Source organism: Rhynchophorus ferrugineus, unplaced genomic scaffold, assembly GCF_030347505.1.
Source record: "Rhynchophorus ferrugineus isolate W39M unplaced genomic scaffold, kcgeb_rfMv2 rfM2, whole genome shotgun sequence".
In the NCBI taxonomy this organism is placed as follows: domain Eukaryota; kingdom Metazoa; phylum Arthropoda; class Insecta; order Coleoptera; family Curculionidae; genus Rhynchophorus; species Rhynchophorus ferrugineus.
In genome coordinates this window covers 53,687,132-53,702,865 of record NW_027472581.1, presented here as the reverse complement: position 1 = coordinate 53,702,865, position 15,734 = coordinate 53,687,132, and the positions used below count along the sequence as shown (strand labels likewise).

At 29.7% G+C, this 15,734-nt stretch overlaps 1 protein-coding gene across 4 annotated transcripts in view; it reads left to right on the top strand.

The window, feature by feature from the left end:
- Positions 1 to 15,734, top strand: part of sev (receptor protein-tyrosine kinase sevenless) — a 54,992-nt gene that overhangs the window by 20,679 nt on the left and 18,579 nt on the right. For all 4 annotated transcript variants that reach the window (XM_076394224.1, XM_076394226.1, XM_076394225.1 and 1 more), the window contains exon 3: positions 15,346 to 15,405. In XM_076394224.1, coding sequence (XP_076250339.1) covers positions 15,346 to 15,405 — 60 coding nt within the window. The remainder of the gene's footprint in view (positions 1 to 15,345; positions 15,406 to 15,734) is intronic.

Here is a 15,734-nt window from a genome sequence, read left to right as displayed (position 1 = left end):
TATATGATTTTTTTTCATCGCATATAAACGCCTTGAAACAGTTCCTTGATAGTATGAGCTAAGTTTCCATCCAATAAGTTAAACTGTTTAACAGTTGACAACAAAACCGCAAATTGGGATGTGGGTAATGATGATAATCTCTATTTTGATATAAATAATTTATTTAGATTTAGGTCTGTTTAACGTACCTAAATCATACGTCATAATGAGTTATCTAACTTGTATTTCTATATTATATATGAATTTTTACTTATGCGCGCAATATTCTGAACAAGACATTATATAGAAAATAGTTCAACTGGATTATTAGTAAATAGATATCACTAATTAAAATACCTAATTTTTCTCCTGCTAATGCACTCTTGACTTTATCTACTCCACTGTAAAAATAAAAGTGTGACCTTCACTCATTTTATAAATGGCCAACCATTTATTTTCTTTTTGAATTCCTTCTAATATATTCAATACAATCTTTTCAAATTCTTCCTCCAATTCCCGCTAGTCTTCATATGTTCCAGGGTCCCATTTTCCAAATTTCTCTCTATTTGTCAATTTAAAATGTTTTTCCTACTTTCTTCACTTCACCCTATTGGGTTCATTTTTACTTTATTTTTCTTAAGTTCCACCTTTATCATTTGCCATGTCCTCTACGTTTTATCATCATTATAAATTTCCCCTAGACGTTTTTTTTTGCATCATTTTTTTGAATACCCCTCTTTTCCCCCCAGTTTTCCATTTTTAGTCCTTCCATCTTAATTTCCGTAATACATATCCACATTTGGCCATCTATTATTAATATGATCTTATTTTTACAGTTTGTTCACCTCTTTTGCTTCTTACTTTCTTATTTTTTATTTTCTTTCCATATATCCTCATTAATCTGTATTCTGTTTTTGATTTGTCCAATTTATTCTTATTTTTCATGATTAATTCTTCACTTCGACTATCTGATTAGTTCTTATTTAATTATAAATATGCAACACTTGCGACAAAGTTCTTTATGATATATTTTTTATACTTACGATCCGGACCCTGAAAACAAATCAAGTATTAATCAACGGTATTTTGCACCATATTCGAAATTGTTTGCCAAAATAAAGTGTCATTCTCATAAGACGACTCGATAAGGCGAGTAATGTTATCAAGTCATATATTTAATACATCGAAATTAATTTTGATTTAATGGCATGTGACATATTTATAATTATGTAACACCAGTTCGAAGAAATCGCATAAAAATAAAAAAGAATACACAAACTAGCATGCTCTGTAAGTTCGTGATAAGCTCAAAAACTACTAATGTGTTCAGTGCGGTTTTGACTAATAGACAAAGTTATTCATGAGGAAGGTTTAGATGAATGGTTTGTTAGGGTTTTGTATAAATCCATTTAAATGTGACGATAATTATTGAAAGTATCGGAAAAGTGTGAAAAACATGTCGCTTAGGACTTTTGATCCATATCTCTTTCTGAGATATAACAGAACAATGTATAGTGAGATAAGTCTATACAAAAGGCCTGCGATATTAACTTTTAACGATAAGAATAGCTTACTATGTCCAATCCGACTTCTAAAACAATGATCAGGGACAATCCAGAAATCAATTTATTAACATCATCTAGTAACATCATAATTTCCTACTGATCTCAACTTTTACAATCATTAAAGATAGTGCTGTCGAGATGGAAGACAACATTTATCCTATTGACCAAATCTGGTCATTTTTTTTATAATCACAATAGTGTTGGCTATAGTGTGACGCTTTGGCTAGATTCGAGTAGCTCATGATAAACCTTCCAGTTAGTTACTTTCCAATCCCACCAATCATTTTCTTTAAAGCTAAAATAAAGCTTTTTACATTTTTTAAAGTTTCCCATAGACTTCAACCACGATCTTGTTTTGCACATTATTGTCGTACGTGATGACTTTTCCCTTCCGAAATCATTCGTACAACATAAACATATAGATTACATTTTGTTTCTTATACAGAAGTGAAAACTCGATCCATGCGTCGAACTTTATCGACATTTTCAAATATTAGCGAGCCAAGACAAGATTAATTTCAACATCGAAGATTCAGGAAAGAAAAAAAAACCTATTCTGAAGTTGGCGTTCGCTTAAAAACATTACAGTTTTTACTTACAAAGCATTTTTCCATTATGGAATTCAAAATCAAGAAATATGACAGAAATGACCTTTTTCCAATTTCTGTTTTCCAAAAGAAACAACTTTTAACCTAGACATATGGCCCTACCTTTATATTTAAAATGTAACGTAAATCAATAGAATTTAAAATGCATATAAATATCGCTTTAACTATTACTAAGGATATGAATTTAAACCAATTTTAAAAAAATCCAAAAAAGTATGAGAATATATCGCCATCCTATATTATAATAGTTATAATTAGTACATATAATAAATTAGTACATATATAATTATTATCTAATTAGATGACCTGGTGAATTTTGTATCAGTTACATATATCTTGCTCATTTTCTCCGACAATAACAGTAACCACTTGTAGTGTCGATTGTCGATAAATCAAATCTTCTCGCGTGCTCACTAATAGGAGTATTGTAGGTATTTGGCAATATTATGGCTATCTATACTATATATTGGTGGTAAATATTTACTCGGCCGCAATGAGAATGTGATTCGAAATTAACATTAAAACATAGTTATATCATATTTGACATATATGTCACTAATTTCAATTAATTTTCACTATGGAATTTTTTAATAAATAATAAATATATTCCATATAAAAATAAATTCCATCCATAAATATTTAACAAACAACAACAATGCCAGTCATTTTTTGACAGTGACAACACTTGGGAAAATAAAATTGTTGCCTTTACTATTTTCCTCGCAATTATTCAATATTTTCTCACAACATAAATCTTCCCTCCACTTCCATAAATATTGAAAAGTCATTTTTTTGTATATATATTTTAAAATCTCTTTTTACCAATTAGTGGTTTATCTGGACTTGACCTGTTCTCGTCATTAAGCCTACCGACTGGCGAGTGACAAACTTTAGAAATCATCCAAGACTATGGACTTTTTTAATAATAAATTTCCGGTCTTACACAGCCTGGTTACTGGGGTAACTGATATAATTTTCCTTGTCGGATTTTACACTCTCGCTTAGGACAATCACAAACATACATTTACGATCATACCCTAGCAGGATTGGAACCCGCGGCTATGGCAACAGTAGGAGTAACCGTCGCCTTTACCACTGCGCCACCAAGATGGCTAAAATAAAATTTAACCCAAGCGTTCACGAGTTTTAACGAGTGTAATGAAAAGCATCATTTAAATATACAGTCCGTTCCAATTCCCCAATAATATTAAAATATAGGTGAATATTAAAAGTTTTAATTTAATGGACAAATTGTTTACTGATATGTAGAATTATATAAACTGTCAAACTTAGTTTTAAACAAATAATAATACAAAATTATTCTTTGAAAAGTACATACCAAAACATAAATTAATAACTTGCTTACAAAAAATACAAACAACAAAAGGTTTCAACATAAGAATTACACTCTAATGATTGCTATGATAAATGTGATAATTATATAAGGAATTCTGTAACTGTATGAAATTGTTATATTATAAAATGTTCAATTCTTTTTGTCGTTAGGGCTCGTGTTTTAATATAAAAGAAAAACTATTAGTTTAGTTACTTAAACAGAACGAGAAAGATTCTGTCACAGGTCAGGAGAAAGATCATACTGGTTTCGTGACCTTGAAGATAATCTTGTATAGTCGACACTGTTTATAACTTCTGATCTGTTTTTATAGTTTAAAAACTATAGGTTACTGTTAAAAAGGGGCAAAAATTATCGACATAATGACAATCATTTGTGTTGAGCCTATTGAATGCTATATAAATCAAACATTAATCAATTATTTCTCACATTGTGTTGATTAGAAAGCATATATTATTTATGAATATATCACAGTTATTCATCACAATTTTTATATATCGAATCTGAATTCCGAAAAAATGAAATGTACATTATAATTGTTGTAATAACTAAATAAAAATAAACAAAAAACTTATTTAACCTATCTAATACACGTATTTTATATTGTACTATATATATACCATTTAGCTTAATACCTATCTAAATCTATCTATTTACAATATTTTTTTAACTACAACCAACTGATGAACCACTTTGAAGTCAGTGTCGAGCAACAAATTTGATTTGTTTTGTTCGTAATTTAATTTTGTGTATAGCAGGCTTGGTGGCGCCGTGGTAAAGGTGATAGGACAGTCCTCCTACTGTTGCGATAGCCGCGGGTTCGAATCCTGCTGGGGCATGGTCATAAATTTATGTTTGTAATTGTTTAAAATTTGTAATTGTCCTAGTCAAGAGTGTAAAATCCGACAAGGAATATGATCCGAATCACGCCAGTAACCAGGCTCGGTAAGATCGGATGTCTTCTGGGATGATTTCTCTAAAGTTGGTCACTGGCCAGTCGGTAGGCTTAATGCTGAAAGCCGTGGTTCGGAGCCCACGTCAAACTGTAGGTCCAGTCCAGATAAACCCATACTTGGTAAAAGGAGACTTTAAAATATATTTTTAAAAAAATCGTATATACGTCACAAAATTATATTATTATTTTTGTATTGTTTAGGCTACTATTTTACGACGTCTCATATGATATGGTTAGTGCTTAAAAAACTGACGGACTTTTACACTGAATTTCTTCCGATTTTTCGTCACGTTAGTTCAACAATAACATTATACACCAATATCTGATTATTTTAGATAAAAAATACGTAAAAACATTGTACGAGCCTTTGAAATTTGACGTTTTCCCTCTAATCCCCCCCCCCCCCTTCTACCACCAATAGATCATGATTTGGTTCCAATGGGGCCACCTCGGAAGTGCACTCTTTTAAATAAAAAATAATTTAAAAAATCGACCCCCAATTGACAGAGAAAATTTTTAAAATATATACAACCGAACATAGAACCTCCTCCTTTTTCGAACTCGGTTAAAAATTCAAATATTTTCTGAAATACTTTTTTGGGTATATAAAGATATAAACAAAATATATACAAATATGCATGATATACAAAGTCAATGTAATATTAATTCCTAGTGGAGTAAATAAAAGTATACTAGCATACCGAGAAAACATGTACTATTAAACTATTTCCCAAATAAAGTTATTGTATAACAGCATTCTGTACCAAAATAACTGACCTTTAAATGCCAGTTAACAATATTTATTTAATATTTAACATATTTAAATACAAATGAGTGTAAATAGTAATGTGTAAAAATAGCAAGGGAAATATCGAAATATTAATAAGCTTGGCAAAAATTTTGCCTCCCATTTTGAAGAAAACGGAGGCAACTGGAGGCGTAAAATTTGGCATGATTAAAGCTTATAGGGAGAAATAATTTTTAGGCCTAATATTTTTGTGTAATATGCCCTAAAAATAAATATATTCCAATAAAACGAAAAACTCTGAAACCAAACAACCTGGAATAGCCATCAGACCGGTGAATATATAAACAAATCCAGCGGGCAGCCATGCTAAAAGTTTAGTCTACTTACGAATGTACTAGAATCGAGATTAACAAGAATTGTCTGTTTTCTTTGCTTACAAATTTTTACATTTTCGAAATCACAATATCGATTTAGTTTGATGTCTGGTGAAGAAAATGAAAAAAGAGGAAAATTGTTCTTGCTTAAAGAGTGTTATTAATTGATATGGTTCTGGATATATTCTGTAAATTTTATTTCATTAGTAAATGTATTTCTTAACAAAACGCTAACCGAATATTGCAGGTAATAAATACGAGACAGATTTTTCAGTTTAAAGTATGAACAAAAAAGTTTTCTGTGCGCTGAATATGTCTGATTTCTACCGAGTAAATAACATTTTTGAAAATATTTACAATGTTATTTCAATTTGAAGAAAAACGCGACTGAAAATATATGAAGCTTATGGCAACTATGTTCCAAAGAACGTTCTGGACAGACAAAATAAAAACGAAGACGAGGGTTTAAAGGCATTATATTATATTATAAAAAAACCTTTAACTTCACTTCACTTAAACTTCACAAAACACGGTTCAAATCATAAATTTCAACGACTACTTTTTAAGTTTTTCAGATACAAATGTAAACAGCTAAAAAATAATAAGAAAATTTTAAAAGGTCAAGCTAAAACAATTTCGGAGTTTTGTGGATATGAACTTAAAGAAGCTGAATTTTTATATATAAATAGCGATATGTACACATATCAAAAACTGTTGATTTTTCACCACAAAGTTACAATAATTTGTATCAATCTTTACTTGAAGGATATATATAATATTTAAAAATATCAATACATTCGCTAAACGTTGACATTGTTGACATAATATGTTTAGAGATCTATAGATTAGACTGACATTTGTACAAAGCTTACACGAGTTCTATCTTTTACTACTGCGAAACCTATTGCTCAGCGAGACCGCCAATCGGGATATTGAAAATATTTAACAACAATCATCAAAACAATTAAGGTCAAATTATTTTTAAATGCATGATAGACTGTACGTACATTACGTCGCTTTAGCTCTTCATGTCAACATTAAATTCAGACAAAAAACAATAAAAAATTAAGGCGAGCATCAACGCGCTTATTATTGAGAACGAAATTGCTTCTATTTAGACTAATCAATGTGCCAGTCGGCTGTTTGTCGGTGATGTCACCATTCCACTGCGCCAAATTAACCATTGTATGTTCTCGGGATCCTAACGGAACAGGATTAAAGCCGATTGTTTTGGTCATGTTTTAATTATCCTCAAACGCCATTTAATTTTGCTATCGTTGTTGATGTTTTTACAACAATTAGGTAACAATCCATTTTGTTTAATTAAAATTGAAGAGTTATCCAGTTTCATTTAATGTTTAATTAATGAGTTTCTTGATGATTCTGAAACCTAATTAAATATTTTTTGGTGAGTTATATTAATATGATATTTTTAGTTAAATAGTTACGTAAGTTAATAGTTTAGTATAGTTAAATATGTTTACTTTATTTTGAATTACATAAAATATGATATATACATATTACAGTACATAGTCGAGACTGATGCGGCCCTGATTGTTCGAAGATACAACACAGCTCCATTTATGTTAGACTAAATGATATGATGAGTGAGATGTCTGAATCTAAGGTTCTTTTATATGTTATTAGAATATAAATAATATTTTTTATTAACTTTATAAACTAATTAAATATGGCTTGTAAGATAGTTTAAGACTATTTTTAGACTATTAACAAAAGTTAATTAAACTTGTGTTCATTTATATTACAAGTTTTCATTTATTTATCTAATAATATAATATTAAAATTAGGATTGCATTTTCATTAACTACAAATAATTATAGTAATATACTCGTTATCCTAAAATGCATACCGTAGGCCATAATATACAGTTATCACTTAAAATTTATTTTCTGATTTAATATATAAATTCGTAGAAATTTCCGCAGTTTTCTATGTTTTTCTAATTAAATTATGATTAACATTACTTCGTTATAATCCATGCTTACTTTACGCAGTATTGTGTATCCTGATCTACAGAAATCACTAAAATCAGGCGAGAAGAAATTTCTTTTCGAGAAGTTTCCGACTCCGATATTTATTATATGGTGTGTGTGTGTGGGTGTGTGTGATTCAGCATTGTTTTTGACCGGTAACATTTTTTGCAAGTACCTAATTACAATTATGTTACGAATCAATATCAATGGATAATCATATTAAGTGTAAATGTGACTAGACTTCTTGAAAATGTTTAGCGCAGGCTCATTCAATATTGTAATAATTATATTATTCTTTAAAAAAATATTGATTATGACTATGAAATATAAATAATTAAAAAATTATTTGACATATATACGTTTAGAAGTTAAATTTTCATATAAAATTAAATCGTATCCGGCATACATTGCAATGTTACTTAAGTAGACAAATCTTTAGTCGAGCTACCTGTATATTGAAACATATTATAGGAGCAAGCCACATACAAATTTGTAAACAAACGTCCCAAAGTTTTCTTCTGCACGACTATTTGTAAACTTGCGAAAACCAGTAAATCTATTGCTAAAACTAAAAAGTAGTTATTCCAGAAACAGAAACGGAATGAGAAATCATTACTTCTAGTTAATAACTTCTAGTTACTTCTAGCTAAATTAGATTTATATACAACTTTTCACGTAATCGCTGTATTAAATGCAATTCAATAATTATTGTGTATTTCAATTTCAACCACTGTGAAATCAACATAATAAAAATTAACATTATAATTGAAACTGTTATTGGACTATAAGTCTTTGCCGTTTTTTATCAAAAGTTAAGCGACTTAAAGCACACTAAAGTCGAATTATTGGACGCGCCAATATGTCAATAAACACAATTGCTATATATGGAAAATACCATTTTGCAGGCGATTACCAATTGGCAAGACATCAACAAAAAATTACTTTTCAGTGTAAGTTCCCGTTAACATCAAGCGCAACAAAACAGTGACAATTTTTTGTAATTTATAAAAATGTAAATTGCGCATTAAACTCGGAGCGGATTTTCCTCCTCACTTTACCCTAGTTAAAAAGAAATGGAATGCGTCGGAACATGTAACCGAATCAGTTATTAAATTCAATTTATGTTGGTACTGGACGACACAATTGTCAAATGTCTACAAAATTCCTTCAAAATATTAAAATTGGAGGTTAGATAAATATAAGATAACGCGGCAACATTGCACTTCATAATTGTCATTTTTATGGCGTATTTTGGCTATTTTATTGGATAAATTGTATGTAAACAAGTGTTAGTCTAACTAACCTAACTGTTAAGTTCGATGGTTTTAACATATCCAGACAAAAAATAGTTTCCCTTTAGTATTATTAAGTCATTCATTGTATACAGATACTTATCATGGAATGCTCAATATATACTAAATAATTCCTTTTGTTGTTTAGATTGAAAAATTCTTCTTTTAATATATTTTAAAGCCTCCTTTTACCAACTAGGGGTTTATCTGGACTGGACCTACGATTAAATGTAGGCTCGGAACCACGGTCCTCCGCATTAAGCCTACCGACTGGCGAGTGAGCAACTTAGATATCTTCCCGGAAGACATCCGGTCTTACCCAGCCTGGTCAGATTTTGAACTCTTGACCCGTGACTATCGCAACAGTAGGTGGGCCGTCTTGCCGCCTTTACCACTGCGCCAATCAAGCCGGCTTGAAAAATTCTGCTGTCAAAGCTTATCAAACACTTATATACATTTCTCTGTGCCATATTGTAACTGGCGATGAATAGTGAATTTACTGACAAGTCTTAATCCAGAAGAGTCATCCACATGGGCACCGAAACATATATATTAGGGTCAATAAGGTGTAATGTATTACAACCTGCTAAAATCGAATGAATTTTTTACTGCTGAAACTGGACGAAATAAAGGACGCATTTTGGCATAAAAAGACGGACAATATTAAGTAACCGACGCAAGGTTATCCTTGATTGTATGACAATCGCCGGTCATACAGTAAAAGTTTTGAATACAGTGTATTCAGCTCAAATGAGAAATTCTGCCGCACCTAGCGTACTCATCAGACAGCGCTTTCTGATTACTACTTGTTCAGATCAATACATTTTGCTCGATAATAGGCTGATTGATTTATAATAATAATATACTTTACAGAGGTTATTAAAAATAAATATTAAAATTTAAAGTGGAATTGCGAGGATGTTATCAGAAGTAGAGATCCGAAATTTCAAAATTCGCCATTTTAAGTCACCATTACCATAGTTAACCATTACACTATAAAAACAATGACCTAGAATATTTCTACGAGGTCTTATATGCTATAATTAGTACTTAAATAGCAAACTGAATGACATTTGCACAGAACGACTTTAGATTTTTCATCACATCAGCTCAGCTAACATTATACACCAATATCTGATTATTTGAGATAAAAATTGCGTGAAAACTTTGTACGTGCCTTTGAAATTTGAGCATTTCTCTCAATTTAAACCCACCAACCCCCTCTCCATCAGACAGATCCCACTTTGCTTCCAATGGGACCATCTCGGAAGTGCACTCTTTCGAATAATAGAAGAATTTCGTAAATCGATCCACAATTGACGGAGAAATCGGCGAAAATACATTTTAAAAAAATTATATAGCTGAACATAGAACCTCCTCCGTTTTCAAAGTCTTTTAAAATTGCAGTATTATGTGACATTTTGACCTATTTTAAACACAGTTATTTAGTTATATGGATTTATTGAACTTCTTAGTTTTCAACCAACTTAAAGTCCTTTAATATGACTGCAACTTCATCAATCCGTTTCGGTCATTACCAACTATTATTGATTACTTGACTTTAGAGCGTCCTTTGTAATCAATTTCCCCCAATTCTAAAATAACAAACGTTTGTTTAGACCTCGTACATATCAATGTTTTCCTTACGTAACTCTAAACTATTTAAATAATTTCGAACCGTTCTTGAACTAATCTGGTAAATATGTGCAGACTGATTTAAAACAGTAGTAAATATATGTGCTAATTGAAAAAAAATCAATTATAAACCGTGATTACTTTTACTGTTGGCGCCTTGAGTAGAAATGTTATTTTGGCTATCAGAGTTCTTTATCATTCACTCATATATATATATATATATATATATATATATATATATATATATATATATATATATATATATATATATATATATATATATATATATATATACTACCAGTCATGTTTTCGTTGTTATTATTTTGAGATGGAAATAATTTCTCTTTTACAGAATAATATTAGTTTTGCCAGTATCAAAATAACTTTAATAATATTCTAAAAGGAGCAGTGTTATTTATTTCTAAATTATTAATTATGATATAACATTATTTTCAATATAAATTTAAATATCTTTTATCTAACAATATTTCTAAATAATATTTACATCAACCATATTCACAAACTTTTCCAACGACCATCTATTTTAATGATCAACATCCTCGATGATGTATGTATAGTAATTGTCCGTAATTATTAACTATTATTTCTCGATAGCTGTTAGGCAACAGAGATTTAGTTATTGTTCTTATATACTATATATATCCGACTATCCTGCAGTCATCACCAGATGTCCTTACTTTGTTATTATTAATAATTACTTTAATTAATGTAATTATTTCTATATGACTGATTTGTTTATAAAAAAGAATATTATAGAAAATATCAACAAAAATTTACCCTCGCCCCTTCACCATAATTGGCCAAAAATAAATTATAAAATAATTAAATTACCCAACGAATAGTATTTATAAAACTTATATGTTTATTGTTTTAATTCACAATCTTATAATTAACATCAATGAATTAATTGTTCCTATGACATGATAATGTTTGTAATAGTTATGTACCAACTATACATACATATAAAGTTTTATTTTTAAAAAATCACATGTAAAATAGCAGTCACCTACTCAGTAACGATTATTACATGTAACAAGGAAATGGTAAATTAAACGGCAACCACATACTACAATTCTAATTTGTCCCGAGTTATTAACATCTATATTTTTCAAGGATTTCTCCGTTGGCTTTTTATTATATGTGGTGTTGTTATCATTGTATAGTGTTTTTATTTATGTTGTATTTATAAATAATTTTTAAAAAAAGTAAATAGAAACGAAAGTTATGTGTATTGTAGATACAGTGAATGATCATTGTTGTCATTTGTCTTAAATTAGTTAAACCATAGAACGGTGCTTAATAGGTTATAACAATACTTTTTTTCTTCAATTAAATAAATGTGTATATTGTCCTCAGTTTGTTATATCGTACATCAAAATAGATTTTTGCTGAATTGCTATTTGCGCTGTCATTTGTTATCGATAAATATTATTCGGTACTTCAATTCCATCCACATAAATTCTAATTGTAAAAATCGATAATATAAAGTTTTGTTATATATACTTTATATTATAAAGTTATATATACTTGATATAATATACCTTATATTATGAAGTCTGTGGCGAACCCAAACAGTTATATTAATTTAGATTTGTTTTGTTGGTAATCTAATTGCTGTATATTTCACAAAATTGTATTATTATATTTTTCTTGTTTGGGCTCGGCACCGACTTCAAAAAATTTTGTACGTGCCTTTGAAATTTGACCGCCTCGCCCCCCCCTAAAGCCGAACATATAACCCCCTCCTTTTTTGAAGTCGGTTAAAAAACGAAATTACATCATTTGTTATCATCATTTGCTTTATTTACGAACATAACACAAATTCAGTTGTACCATATCCTGTTTGTGAAATTTTATGAATAATATTACTATTTTAAAATTGGTAGTATACACTGCCCATAGCGTAATTAGCTTGGGACAATAATTAAAATGAGCTGTGCGCTATTTTATTGAGACATCCGCTTATAAGAGCAACATCAACACAGTCGCACGCTTATAGAACTGATTCTCTGGCCATAAGTTTTAAAAATAATCGTCTCCAATAAAGGAGCGGGACGTCCATCAGCATTTCCGTCGGACATCCTGCACTGAAACGATGTGAATCTTTTTAATGTATGTTCGCCGATTTCTGCATCAATTATGGATCGATTTTCAAAATTCTTTTTTTATTCGAAAGAGAGCACTTCTGTCTGCGCTGGTGGTCCCAGTGGAATCAAATAAGGATTTATTGGGGAGAAGGGGAAATCGAGGGAAACTCTAATTTCAAAGGCACACACAAAGTTTTCACATATATATTTAAAATGATCAGAAATTTGTTTATAATATTGTTGCTGATGTGACGAAAAAACCGGAAGTAATTTAGTGTAAACACCATGTGTAGACTAGGTAGCGGACTCCGGGTCCTGAGGCGTTCTTTATTTTTAATTGTCGTTTCCTTATTGCTATTTCTTCTCTTAAGGGCTTTAATTTTAATTGGGTTATCCATTGTAATATTTAACAAAATAACTGCGTGTATAATATATTAAATAAATATATTAAGTAATATATTGAGTGAATATCTAACACTAAAAATGGAAAAATTAAATATTTTTAACAAGAAAATTGAACCGACCCAAAAAATAAATAAGGAACTCACTAAAAATTAAAAAATAATCACAATTAGATTTGTAATAAAATCAAAACGTTTTAAAATAAAATATGTACATAATGATCGTTGTAATAACTAAGTAAAAATAAACAAAAATATTGTTTAATCTATCTAACTACATGTATTTTTATTCTGCTATATACACACAATTTAGCTTAATACCAACCTAAACCTGTTTTGGAATGGAAAATGTTTGAATGAAAAGATTAAATTACAATTTGCTTATCTTGTAGATCAACTAACAAGTAAAATATCCAGAAATATTGTAGGATAATAATTATTTTCATCTAACGCCTTTTCAATAACCGTCATTATTTATACACTTGATTAATGAGTTGAAATCTGTTATATTTACAAGTTGTTGTGTGTGTTACAATTGTGTGTCTGCTCCCTGACCTAATTCAGGATCATATTTTTCGAGGCAATTCTGTTTATATTCATTAACCTTTTGATACATCTAATTAATTTATTCTATTTTTTCTGCATAATTCTGCAATATTATCACATACACCATATGCATTACTTTCAATGAATTAACGACATAATCTGATATCTCTCTTATTGCTGATGAAGCTTCTTTAAGCTTAAAGCTAAAGAGTCTAAGTCTAGTCGTTTTAGCCGCAATACTAGAATATTACGTTAGTTTAGAAGATTTAATTTTTAATTTGATGAATTGAGATACATTTCGAGATTAAAAAATCCAGCAAATTCGGTACTTAGGCATATATTTGAAAATAAATCTCTGTTTTATTATTATATAATTTTTTGTCTTGGCTGACACTACATAGAACCAATATTTATCTCAACTAATTTCGATTCTAACTGTATTAACTTTTATATCTTTCTAATTTATCTTATTCATATATAATTGTTATGCTGTGTTTTTTCGAACATGTTCGCTAAAGTTTGGAGTCCAATAGATACCACAACCCCACTCCGTATTTTAATTAAAGTATTGTTGGAAAAATAGGTCTATATGCTGTATCTATATGATGTATCGGTATCATTAAACCATAGCCAGCAGTTACAAGAAGTATCTAAATTTCGAAGAAAAATATATAGAATTTTCCTAAGGCCTTTTGGAAAACCTTAGGCATCAAAAGTATTAGACTGTAACAACGTCCAAGTCTCAGAACCTGGAAAGATAAGCGTTCGAAAGGGATGAATTTTGATCTTGATTTCAATATTTCCTCTCTTTTTTTGGCTCTTTAACGTTATATGCTACTTTCTGCTCCTGTGTTAGTATAGCTTACCATGCTAGAGGAGATAGAGGAGATTATCTTTTGAACTTTTCTTCTGTAAGGGCGTTATTTCATACTTTTTTAGTTTAGCCTACAAATTCTAGTTTACCCTCATCGCCGTAATATTGTTCTGTGTAATATTCATACTGTTTTATGAATGTTTAATATTATTTAGCTGACATTCAAATTTGTAATCCGAATTGCGCTAGCTCATTGCTACCGCAACTTCAATGCATTCTTTAACCCTGTTCTTCAACAAATCTATTCAGAACCATTTTGTTTTATTTGACCAATATATTTTTCAATTTCAAAGAATTTTTTTTCACCGCCCGATGATCATAAGCATGGAAAATTTTTCCTTTCGAAAAACGTATTGACTTATTTCAGATTTGAAAATCTTTGTACCTATTAACTTATCAGTTGACCGTTATTGAGTAAAATTTAGTAGTAAAGTATTTTTTCAGAAACCCATTTACCGTATCCGTTTTGACCGAAAAAGGAAAAACACATATCTCTTTGAGAGTTGAGACTGCTCTCATTTTTTGTATGAAATAGATTTTCTGAAAACCTGTAAAAACTAAGTACATATCTAGTCAGTCCATTAAAAACATGATCCTTTGTTAGAGCTAATTAGTATAATATCGACCAATATAACATGATCTTCCGCACCAAGTATTTTATTATTCTACAATATCTTTTAATTCGGCCCAATTCTTAATAAATTATACACTCAAATACGCTATAGTAATAAATACTTAATTAAACATATCCAAGCGGTGTATTAAGTATATTTTACTTTAGTAGCCATTTGCTAGATTGACAGTTTTATTTAAATATTTTTTTTGCTATTAAAACCTTTTCTATATGGAAAACTATAAAGCTGTATATTTTAAATATTTATGTTTTTTTTTGCTTATTTTGTTTTTTTTCAGTGTGTTCACGGATGCAAACTATGGAAAGAGGCCCTATCTTCCTCGTGTCAAAAAGTTTGTGTAAGTATATATATAGTCATGAACTATTGTGTATAATTAATAATATATTGATAATATCTTGATTTTTGAACAGCATATGACCGGAACCTCAATAAATCTAATATTTCTTAAATAAACGAAATGTTTTTCCTCTAAAGGGACATACCCAGATGTACATCTTTATAGTTAATATAAGATCTTTCTGATGTAATTTTTTATTAAAATCAGATTTAGTTGGTCTTAAAATGTGGTTCTCTAGTTTGAATGACATAGAGTCTTCTCTACACGACGGAAAGCCTAGTTTTTGGCTACTAATTTTTTAAATATGGGTGATGAATACTTACGAATTC